The sequence below is a fragment of the Sebastes umbrosus genome, chromosome 12 (assembly GCF_015220745.1).
Source record: "Sebastes umbrosus isolate fSebUmb1 chromosome 12, fSebUmb1.pri, whole genome shotgun sequence".
In the NCBI taxonomy this organism is placed as follows: domain Eukaryota; kingdom Metazoa; phylum Chordata; class Actinopteri; order Perciformes; family Sebastidae; genus Sebastes; species Sebastes umbrosus.
This window is the reverse complement of record NC_051280.1, coordinates 19,510,786-19,522,959: the sequence shown is the minus strand read 5'-3', so window position 1 is coordinate 19,522,959 and position 12,174 is coordinate 19,510,786. Positions and strand designations below refer to the sequence as shown.

The window sequence follows — 12,174 nt, the reverse complement described above, 5'->3', positions numbered from 1 at the left end:
AGCTAATATAAAATGAAAGGCACCGAAAAGGTGAAAGGTTGCCAAGACCTTCAAAAAGAATGAGACAGCGTCACGCAGAGGCAACACTCATGAGACTCATGGTTTTAGGATGTTTCGATTGCTGCATATGTTAATAACAAATTGACAACCTGGACGATTACAAGACACATTACATCAGATAAAAACTGGATTAGTAAAATAAAAGTTGAACATTGTACTCACTAGAGAGCTGGTGTAGCTGGGATCAGAGGTGTCGTCCTGTAGGTAGCGTGACAGGCCAAAGTCGGACACTTTACACACCAGGTTGCTGTTGACCAGAATGTTTCGTGCAGCAAGGTCGCGGTGGACGTAGTTCATTTCTGAGAGATATTTCATCCCAGCTGAGATCCCGCGCATCATCCCCACTAACTGGATCACCGTGAACTGACCATCATTTTGCTAGAGGACGAAGAGAAAACAAATAAAAGCGGTGATTTAGATATTATCTTTGGCCCGATTAACATTAATGAGAATAGCTGGGGGATAGATAGATGTCAGCTAATATTACAGCTTTTTAATGATAGTGAACTAATTATGTTGGTTTACTTGGTATTCCAGGCTTGAATGTTGTTATTTCAAATACATACTGTTTTCTATCAGTACAAAATAAATTACATGTTTGTGCTATTTTCTGATGTATTATACAGACACATGTAGTCTTTAGAAAGGCTGCCCAATAGGACTCCAATCCAGAATTATAAAGACTTTGTAGTATATCATTATTGCCACAGCCAGAGGGTGCACACTTATACAGTGGCAATGGAACAAGGTGTGTTGTCAGACCTGGCATGTACATAGGAAATAAGTGGGCGAATCTACCAGCTTTTCCCATCTATTTGAGGCTGGAGCAGGTAATTATGTTCACTTATTTCAGGTTGGTTTATTTTTTTCCTGCCCCTCGTTTTTGATCATTTGTTGTTTACACTTTGCTATTACAAAACCAACATCCCAAGCTTGTTTATTCCCTTTCGAATCCTCTTAATATCCAGAGGAAACTTGTATTAGATAAGCAAAATGGATTTCTGAAGCCAAACCTGCCCATTGTAGTTGTTAAAGCATTGTTCCTTTCGGGCATGCAGGCATCTATCTCGTCAGCATCCACGCATGGTGCCCCTACCCCTCTGCGAATGCTCTGAAGAGCAAGCTTTGAACCCCCGAAACACAGTAACAAATAAGAGGGTAAGGGAGATCGATGGAAACACAAGTCGGATGTGGCGGTTAGCAAAGCCAACTTCAAAGAGCCCCTTTAAACCCACCCTAGATCAAAGTGGAATAGAACAGCAATCCATGAGATTGAAGGGGGGGGGGAAAAGCGAGTTGAATATTGATTAAGCTGTATGTCCGCTCAATCCTGACTATAAAAGAAAGAGTGAAGAGTCCATTAAAAAGCTCCAGGCATTAATGGAGAAATTAAAGGCCGATAGAGCTAGCTAATGGAAATTTCAAATTAAGAATGATTGAAATCATGTTCATTGTCATGAAACATATTCTCTGTTGGCACCAGATAGGTTTAGAAGGCTCGTTCTAATTTGTATTAGGAGGGATTCTTAGCATGGACTCTGTTTCTGGGACAATTAATTTCCAATCAGCTTCTCAGTTCCATAAGGTTTCTATTCAACTACGGAATATGACTTTTGATCACCCCATTTAACTGTTTGCAACTTTCTATGACGTAGTGCATGTATGTATCCACAGCATAGACTGTACAGAAGTGAAGCCAAAATATCCCAGATACGGGAGCTGCTATCTTGAGATTTTGATGCCAAGTGGAGCCAGAGTCTATGCAGTAGTGATCGGGTGGTGGAGCCGCGGTATCAAGGTCACCTGCCCGAACCAACCGCAAGCCAAGCACGGCCGCAGCTTTTCAGCGAAAGAGACACACAGCTGCCAATCATGACGTCTCACCCCTTTTTTATAGCATCAAATAACTAATTAAAACCCAACTAATCAGAAAAATGAACACTTGAACATACATCAGCGTGATAAACGTGTACTTAAAATGACAGAAACCATCTTCGGGAAAAATGTATTTGATGTGTACTTTGACTTTTTAGTTTGGCCCATGTCTCATCCGCTAACATGGAGGAGGCGGGCTTTATGACTTATACTGCAGCCAGTCACCAAGGGACGATCAAGAGGTTTTGGCTTCACTTTTGGAGAGCTGTAATGTCGTCTATCTTTATTCACAGTTTATGGTCCGCAGAAATTACTCACCCTTAGGAATGAGTCAAGGGCGCCATTCTCCATAAACTCTGTGACGATCATGACCGGACGGCTCTTTGTGACTACACCCTCCAGACGGATAATGTTCGGGTGGTCGAACTGGCCCATGATTGACGCCTCGGACAGGAAGTCCCGCCTCTGCTTGTCCACGTAGCCTGCCTTCAGGGTCTTGATAGCTACATAGATCTCCCTCTTACCAGGCAGCTTCAAACGGCCCTTGTACACCTCCCCGAATTCACCTAGAGGGGAAAATAGAGAGATGTGCAGTCTGTCAAAAAAAATGAGAACTGATCTACTTTTGTCTGATCAAAATGTAATCACACAAAAGATTAGTAGAGCTGACAAGATCTAAATCTATCCATTTATCAAGCTTATTTACATCTCACGTCCCTTGGCAGAAATTATGGATCTTCATTTAGTCTATATCAAGCCCGCTGAGTGTTGTCCAATACTCCTCTAGTGTTGCTCCTTCATAATATTCTTAACAGTGTGGCTCCTCTGACTCACACGATTCATCTATCCTAAAAGCCGGCCAAGTGTCTCCGTATTCCCCAATCAGAGAATAACAGGCAAGCACTATCTGGTAAATATCTGGAACCCGTTTGATTAATTATCACCACCTCGGTGTCCAGCAGAGACGCCACGCAGTGAAATCAACAAAAACGGAAATCTTTAATTAGTTAGTCCCCTTGCATCCTTACCCCTATCCTATCTCTGTCACTTCCTCACACCTAGCTTGCTGAGAAGGCCGGTCCGCAGGAGAGCTATTCCAGGCCCTACTCTCATTACCAGGGGTATTTTAGCCACCGTATGAACCGACACATATGGTACCAGCATGGCCTTCCTGCTGTAAAAAAAAAGGTGTGCCCCATCCAAAGGAAAAGACATGTTGGAGACAGGTGGACATGTTAAGTTATTTTAGCCTCCACCTGCTCAGAATTTACTTCAAAGCAATCAGCCCCTAATCAGCAGTCCATCAATTTGAACAGACGTTTTAGCAATAAATAAAAAGACGAGGAAAGAAGTACAGAAAACAGAATCTACCTATTTGACATGTGAGGTAAATGAAAGGGGCAAGGCAAAACATGTTAGAGAGCAACACTAATAGGCCCCAGAAACAGAGAAGCGCAGGGAATAGGCCGCAAGGCTTGAGTTATTTCTAATGCCATTATGTCCCAGGGTAGCTGGCCTATATGCTGCTAGTGCTCTTGACATGGGCCCTTGACATGTTCCCATCTGATGGGGCTGCCAAAAGGCCTAGGCTTTATGACCTTGAACAGATGCAGGCTTAACTTGTTTGCGCGCAAGCACAGACATATGAATATATAGCAATCCTCACGTACACACATACAACCCGTTCTCCATACCTGCACCGATGACCTCCTCGATCTTGACGGTGGAGACGTCAATCTCCTTGGCGAATTCTCGCACAGCCTCGTTGGGGTCTTCGTAGGTAAAGGGGTCGATGTAGATCTTCATCCCCGGGGAGCCTGAGAAGTGGGTCGGGCAGCCCAGTGGGGAGGGGCAGTTAGACATGTCGGCTCGCAAAGAGAGTTCTAGAACAACCAAAGTGCTCAATGAGCTTTAAAGAAGAAGACACTGTTCTTTTTTTGTTTTCTCTTTGGCTAATGTCTACTGTTAACAATTGATGAATGCACTTGCCCTTCAAGTCGTAGCTTAAATCACAGAGTGACACAGCATTACTTACAATCACTACGAGCTCTTAACAGTTTGTAAATGATGATAACTCCATTTGCTCTATGGTCCTCCTCAGAGACAGACAAGAGCACTACAGTATGCAAATGAATATTAGCACGCATTAAATAATATAGGTGTATTATGACAGGAGCCTCAGTTACGAGTAGAGCAGACAACAAAATGGTGGTTTGATGATTCAGTACTTGGAATTGGGAAACAGACCAGAAAAAAACAGAGAGAGAGAGAGGAAGATGAAGGGATGAGGGTTTATAGAAAAAGTAAATGTAGACAGATTTTTTGTTTCCCTTTTATCCCTTACCCTAGCAGTCTCTGCTCTTTGATAGTGGTAGAACCAATTTCCCCACAGCCTTTCCCTATAGGAGCTCATAAAGAGATAAAACCACCGCGCTATCAACTAGCTCTTTATGCTGTTTTGCAATAGGTGACTCAGTTCACAGACTGGAGATGTGTGCAAACGGAGGAGAGATTGTCAGTGTCGACAGGCCGGGGCGGGGAGGACTGCCGGAAAAAACACTTGTAAACAAATTCAATACACGCTGCCACAAGACGGACATTACGGCGAGCTAGCAGACGTCAAATCATCATTTCTACAGTGACACCCAAGGGCAGCCCTCTCTCTCAAAGCTGTTTAGTCAAAACCTTGGCAGCCATGATTGGAATAAACCCATCTCCATCAAGTCAATTTGTGACTGCTCATTTGCATAAGCCACATAGAGAGAGGGGAGGGGTCTCCAGAGACACGAGGAGGATAAGGTCTGGTCTTGGAGGGATCAAGGTGACTCACCTCGCTCTCGACTAGAAGCTGATTCTAGTTACCGCACTAATTGCCTTGAACCCTGTCTGTGTGAACGTAATTGCTCATTAGAGATTCCATACAGATTGGATTCAAGTTAATCCATCAGAGGGTTTGCAGCTTTTGCATTCCGTGAAGTCGTTCTATTTACAAGTGTCGCCAAGCTGCTCGCGCAGCAGCACCACTGGGTGGGACTCAAAATCTCAGCAGGGACAACAAAAAAACATATGAGAACACAAGCGCTCTAAATCTCACGCACGTCCATGTACACATACGTACACCCATTACTTTCTAATCCACAGTCCAGAGCCCACGTTCATATATAATTTAAAATGCAAACAGTTTATCTCCCTCCCTCCCTCCAGTACAGCCCTGGCTAGCTGGACTCATCTTTTTATGGCCATCAGATAAAAAATAGATTCCTGCTTCTTTAATATTTCATAAGTCCTTCATTTGAGTGTATGAAGCAAATGTATCCAAACGTCACTTCTATTTTTACCCAACAAAACAACAAGCCTGTTGGGAGCGAATGCACGGCTGCTGCAGTGACTCATGGGCATATAACACATAACTTCATACCTTTTTAAATTACATGGCCGCATAGAACTTAAATGGGACAAATGGTCAAACTCATGAATTTAATGAATTTGGATTACGTATCCAAACAAAACCCCTAGGCTACGACACAATTGCTAAAGCGGTTAAGGGTATTTAGTTGACCTGAATTATAAATGACAGTTTGCTGCACCGCACTTAACCATGTTATTTTCACCAATGTCCAGCATTTAGCCTGTTATTAGTCTGGCCTGCTCGTTTGCTGAATGGCCCTAATGTATCCACAAATCAACCGTGAGGCAGTAATGCTTACATTCATCTATTACTGGCTATGGGTACAATCAAATTACCGCGCAGAATTTACTTATTGCCTAAAGACAAACAGCAATGTCAGTAAGTGTAACAGCAGCTTCAATGACGCTCATCTTTTTAAGTTAAAGGAATTATTTAATGTTAATGTTTAATGTTAGTCTTTTACCAGAGAAACATAATTTCTTCTAATTCATTTTGCATGACAATATTTGTAATTTAGTAATTTCATTATATAGTAATTATATGTTTTATGTGATTATCCACTTTGAAAAATTAACACACACAATTGCAGGACACTGAACGTCTGCTAGTGAATACAGTCCCATTTCAAGTCAGCCCGAGATGCACACTAATCTATTCTGTGGCTCTGTGAATTATAATGAGTTGAGTTTATTTCCCATACACAAACTAATTATCCATCGTTTGATGTCAGAAAATCATTTGTCAGACAGACACACTGCAGCTTATTAGCATGGAAATCACAGAGGGGATCTAAAAATTGTATGGGATTAACAGTCACATTTGTATTGATGTTAGTTTGGGTTTATCCGGCATGCGGTTTGACCTATAATACTCAGGATGATAAAGGTCAAAATATTCTACTGATGCTTCTGTTTATGCCTACTCACCGAATTCTCATGTATGAAAGCAGTACGCTGTGGCAAGAAGCGACTGAAGTATGAATATATTTGGCATCTAACAATAACTAGATCTGTTAAATGGGCTTCCAAATCCCATTCTCATTCAGTGTGAGCACCAGATGCTGAAGCACAAACAACAGCTGAAGCTACAAAGTGACAAACAGGGTTTGAACATAAGTGATTTAAAGATGTGTTGGTAGTCATATGCAGAGAAGCATTGGGGCATACAGTAAACATGCAGCGCTTAGAGACGTCTATCTGTTAATTAGCTGGTGTTGACGGGCTGTTAATGTGTGGAAACGACTGAAAGGGAATAGATCCACTGAGAAAAAAAATTGTAAATGCTCTAACGCAGTGAGGTGAGTATAATATGTTTGGATGATGATACTGACGATGCGTTGATGTGTGCAATTGAAGAGAAACAAAATCCTCCAAGCCACACACTTGATTCATGATGCGTGTGTTCATGCGTGTGTTCCAATCTGCTTGTCATGACATCCCACCCAGCGTTTGGTGTAATGTTAGAGGTCTCATTTTCATAACCACGACAACACTACTGGATTTACAGTATGAGCAGCATCCCTCTTGACGCCTGTCACATTAGGTGGGCTGGGAAATGAAACGACATCACCTGACGTGTGTGGCAACAGCTGGAACAGTAGGCAGTCGGGTGAAAGCACATTTTTGGAGATTCACCCAAAACAATATGGCTGAGCCGCGTTATTTAATTGTTGCGTTGAATACCGTAATTATAAAACTGCCAGTCAAATCTTGAGAGAATAGAAGACAACAATGCATCATGGGGTGGGGGATTACTTCATGAGTGTTGGCGCTGTGAAGGTTGAAGGAATAAACCTATGAATAGGATCCCTTATCAGCGTTTTATTTTCCTCTCCACTTCAAATTGCTTATTTGATGATTAGGGCTGCAAGCGTCTCTGATCTTTTGTTTATTTCCACCACTCATGTTAATTGCATTTGGTTCCCCCCAAAGATAGCCTTGTGACAAAACCGACTGTTCTGCCCACATCAGGTTTAATGAGCCCCGGGCTGCCACTGCTGCAGCTTTGACACAAAGTAACTGTGTTGAAACGCTTTGCAGTGTCAGGCTCAACAAAACTCTATCCCCTCGAGTGAGCCCCTTTTCAGACTGCCAGGTCGACAGTACACAGGGCTTTCATTTGAGGTACAAATCTTTGTGTGTATGTGTGTGTGGGAGGTTATGTGTGTGTCCCTCCAGGCTCCTTCCCCTCATCAGTCGGTGCCAGGGGAGCGCTTGAAACATGACTCAATCACGGCGATCGTACAGCCCTGAGAGATGACTGTCAGTCAGTGTCATTGTGTGAAGGAAGGAAAATGTCATTTACATCCACAGACGCCTGCTACCTCGGGTAATTTGTCTTTTACCTTACCTCCTTTACATTAATGCATTATGTAAGAATACATGCTTTACCTACAAGTCCTATACCATGCATAATATGACAGCACTTCGACTGGACAAAATATCAATCATGTAGCAAATATCAATGATATATATGAGAACACCCAGAAAAGAGATATCTCCATCTACTGTATGCATCACAATCCTCTAATTTTTGTATATAAAATTTAAAACTGCATCAAAATGAGCATAAGAGACAATCATACTAACTGCCTGATAGCTGCCATGACTTTTGGAGAATATCTAAATCTTATCTGGGAATATGAAGGATTTGTACAAGGATGTTGGACTCCTGGCTACTAAGTTACAGCCTTTTAAATGTATCTGTGGTGCCATCTATAGATCTACACTATTACATAAGTAGTAGAGTACATAGATTATGTGGATGTGTCATCTAATGTCAAATAAAAACGTCTGCAATTATCTGTCGGCATGGTGTATCAGAAGACAAATTAATAGTATATATATATATAATTATTTTATGTACCAAATTTGAGAGGACATATTATGCTTTTGTGCTTTTTCCTTTTCCTTTAGCGTGTTATATAATTTTTTGTGCATGCAAAAGATCTGCAAAGTTACAAAGCCCACGCCAAAAGGAGTTACTTTGCCCCACAGAAACACTGCTCCCGAACTGCCTGAAATGCCTCGCTTGAAGTCCTACCTTTTCTTCCGTAACGTAGTGATGTCACCAAGTAACACATTTGCATAGTGGCTAAACCTGCCTAGTGGCTAGTTTGGCACGCCCCCAAAAAAAGCTAGATAGAGCGGAGCTGGAGCAGAGTCCGAAGAGTTTGGTTCGGTTGACCAATCACAACAGAGTGGGACAGACTGAGGGTGAAAAGAAGTGCTGCAACACAGCCAGTATGAGAAAAGTAAAAAGTGTTTTTTGAACATTGAAGCATGAAAACATGTTTTAGTAGAAACCTAAAAGACAAATATGAACCTGAAAATGAAATTGAGCTTAATAGGTCATCTTTAAAGATTGGATGAAATTTGTAGTAGGAGTGGTGAAAAATACTGCTCTCCTCAGGCAGAAATCTGCCAAGTAGTCTTTAAAATATCCAGCAAATTAACAGACAAACAAAACATATGGGACTAACCACTAGCTTATAGGAGCTGTAAATGTTAGCGTTGACTCACCTCTTCCTGTGCTGTAATGTTGCAACTTGTCACTGTACACCGCCTCCTTGGTGTATGCCCTTTTCCTGAGGGAGCGATGAATATTGAGAGAGAGAAGAGAGAGAAAATGAGAGAGATAGAGAGAGAGAGATGACAGGATGAAAGGATGTGTAAACGAGGCCTTATTACTCTTCATGTTTCTCTGTATGGCCTAAAAAATGACGTGGCTGAAATTGAATCAGTTGCAGAGGGTTAGCAATGGCAAATGAAGTTTATGAAAATGAGCTGATTTTTAATTAGACCTTGATAGGATCTCTCTGCTTTTCATCTGTCTCCTCTGCCTCGGCATCAAAAGAGCCTGGGCCCTTTTGATGAACACTTTACTTGCTCAAAGTTGCACACAGCACTGCAGAAAAAATCGACTTTCATATATTTAAAGCGGAGCAAGATAGGAATGTGACAATGTGACAAACTGCGGCAAAATTAAATTGGCTTGACTTAAGTGACTTAACGGGGCAAAGTAGGAGTTGTTAGGTTCTCTGTGGAATTGAATATTCCATTTAAAATGTGTCAACTTTTCTTCCCGTCAAATTGATTGCCATTACTAAATGCTCTATCTGTGAGTTTATGGAAGGAGCTCACACACTGTGTGTTCCAAAGTATGACCTGGGGATGTGGCTTTATCGCTAATACAGTATGTCTCAAAAACATACTGTACTGGATGAGTTTGAGTACCAAAGAATGTCAGTGATGTTAAGACACAGATGTATCACAGTGGAACTTTGCTGTAACAGAATGTATTATATGCAAAGTAGTCATATATGGTTACATTCTGGTTAAAAAACTGTGCAAACATCACAACGTGATGGAAATGCACTGTTGTCAGGCCTTTAAATAAGCTTTATCAGTCACTATAGGCACCATAGATGTGGGTCAGTAGGGGCCTACTACAACCCATATTAGGTTTTATCATCTATTCACATGGTAGATCACCGAAAGAAGGTATAAAAGCACATGATAATGGGGATCTAAATAAACAAACAAAAACATGACAACGACCTCTAGCAACTGTAGTAATTATGTTTGGAGCAGAGGCTGAAGTGAAGCACTGTAAAATTGACGGCATGAAACTCCATATAGGGTGGAGCACAAAATACAGAGTTTTCACCCAGGTAACCAGGGGCATCCTGTGAGAAACCAACAACATGTAGTTTCACTTTTAAAATGCAGTTATTTTAAGATAAAACACAATGTTTTTCCCTAAACTCAACCAAGAGTTTTCGTTGACTAAACCTAAAGAAGTTGTACTTTTGTTGCCTAAACCTAAAGAAGCCTTTTTGTTTGTGTTCAAAACATTCACTTTAACAACGTAGTACGCCTTGTAGGTCCCTAATGATCCACATATATGGTGCTTATAGCAACTGATAACGCCTATTTAATAGCCTGATAACAGTCGAATCGGGTGTTGAGTAATCCATTTTCATGCTGTGTTGCCATTTGTGTTCCAATAGTTATTGGCAAACAGGGGAGCATGCAGGGCTTCTGTATTAGATAGCATAGTGTTCATGTTATTATGTCCACCCCCTATATTTGCTACAGTTCCCCAGGAAGCTATATGCTGTCATTACGAGGGCAAAATCGGGCCAGATGTGTTGCTATGTTTTTCTTGGGGAGAAATATCAGTTTAATATACAGTAAGTTTATTTGGGACAAATGAAGCAATGACGTCATGAACTTTGCAGCAGCTTCTTTCTGCATGCATCGCAAAAGAACAAAAAGTGAAAATGTGGTTACCTGCTGCACACGATGGAGATAGCAACAAGGGAAACAATAAAGACCACTCCGGCTGCTGCTGACCCCGCAATCAGAGGAAGCTGTTCCCTCAGCTCAGACTTGAAGTCATCTGGGTTGCACAAAGAGAAAGACAGACATTGAGAGTGGCTTAGGTAGAGCTTATTTAGAGGTGTGTGTGTGTGTGCATGTGTGTGTGTTCAGAAGGTAAAAGGATAGACGGGGAGAAGAAGAGCCAGAATGGTTAGACTGGGTGTACTGACGGATAAAGAAAACATATAGATCTCTCTGCTGAGCGGCGCTGACTGAAATCCGGTGAGCTTTAGCGAGACTGACTGACAGGTTGTGTTTGATAAACCAGGAGAGAGACAGGAAGACAGAGAGTGACAGAAAAGCATAAAACTGATGGTGAGAAAGAGCGAGAGGGGGCCTCTCTGCCTTCTCCGCTGCAATACCTGTCAGAAAGGAGTGGACAAGAAAGTGCACCTTGGAATGTTGTTTCTTGGGTGTTGAAAAGGACGCTGTCTACTGCCAAACACACACAGCCCAAACATGTTTTATGTACATAGCCGGGGCAGGCTGCTGGTAGTTCTGAGGACAGCTTAAATGCCTGCCTAAAAAGTCCACACAGCAGAATCTTCAGTTATCTTTTTGTGTGCCGGTCTTCCCGCGACTTTGACACCAGCAAACACTGTAGTTAAAGCAATGCGGGATTTAGCATGCTGCAGGCAAATCAGCAGCTTCCAAATCCAATCCCCCGTGCAGAATGGGCCCATCGGATTAAAGTGATAAAGGGAGAACTAATGCATTTTCGAAGCAGTGTGAGAGCCGGGATATATGAGGAAACTCAATGTGACAGGAATTGCTCACTCTTTTAACTTGCACATTTATCAAGTGCGTTTCAAGCAAACAGTGTGAATGATGTTCCGGCTCCTCGAGCTTCCAGGCAGTCTTCCCGCTCTCTTTTGATGCACATTTAGGCGTGAGAGGTCCAGATAAATCTCCCCATCACCCATATGAGAATGGTGATTTTCCCTGACAGCCAGAAATCACGCAGCTACTTGTTCCTGCGGTAAATAGGCTCCTATTACAATCAGTTAGTTAGCGGGGCCTCTCAGCCCATTAGAGAACTGTAGAGCTGTGACATCAGTAACCCTACTGATGGACCAATCGCTTCTTTTTCCATCACACCTGTCAATCAAGTCTGCACTGCTTGTGTGTTTGTGTGTCGCGGTGGCAAAAGGATACCTTGCGGAGGTGTATGAAAACGTGCCGACAGGAAGACAAAAGGGATTACGTGTTTCGAGGACAGACACGGAGGGGGAGCAGCAGTTTTTGTGGCGAGGTGGCGTCTTCATGAGACAGTGGAGCAGCCTGACACGGGGAGGGAAGAAACCGGCAGAGGGGCAAGAGGTGGAGCCGTGGGTGTGATTGTCAGCAGTTCTCTAGCGTCTGCTGCTAATTGCCTTGACGAATGTCGTGCTGTGGCAGCGAGCCAACGGATGAACCGCAAACGGTGTTTGTGTGAGCGAGAGCGTG

The 12,174-nt window shown here is 42.5% G+C and overlaps 1 protein-coding gene across 3 annotated transcripts in view; it reads right to left on the bottom strand.

Moving 5' to 3' along the window:
• The window catches only part of LOC119498363 (ephrin type-B receptor 1-B), a 168,563-nt gene that overhangs the window by 21,237 nt on the left and 135,152 nt on the right, over positions 1–12,174 (bottom strand). For 2 of the 3 annotated variants that reach the window (XR_005209107.1, XM_037787193.1), the window contains exons 8-12: positions 10,639–10,747; positions 8,866–8,930; positions 3,630–3,818; positions 2,254–2,501; positions 223–438 (exon numbers count right to left, since the gene is read on the bottom strand). Coding sequence is in view for 2 of the 3 variants with exons in the window: in XM_037787193.1 (XP_037643121.1) it covers positions 223–438; positions 2,254–2,501; positions 3,630–3,818; positions 8,866–8,930; positions 10,639–10,747 (827 nt within the window). In the remaining variant the exon portion in view is untranslated. The remainder of the gene's footprint in view (positions 1–222; positions 439–2,253; positions 2,502–3,629; positions 3,819–8,865; positions 8,931–10,638; positions 10,748–12,174) is intronic. The other variant, XM_037787194.1, reaches the window with a different exon arrangement.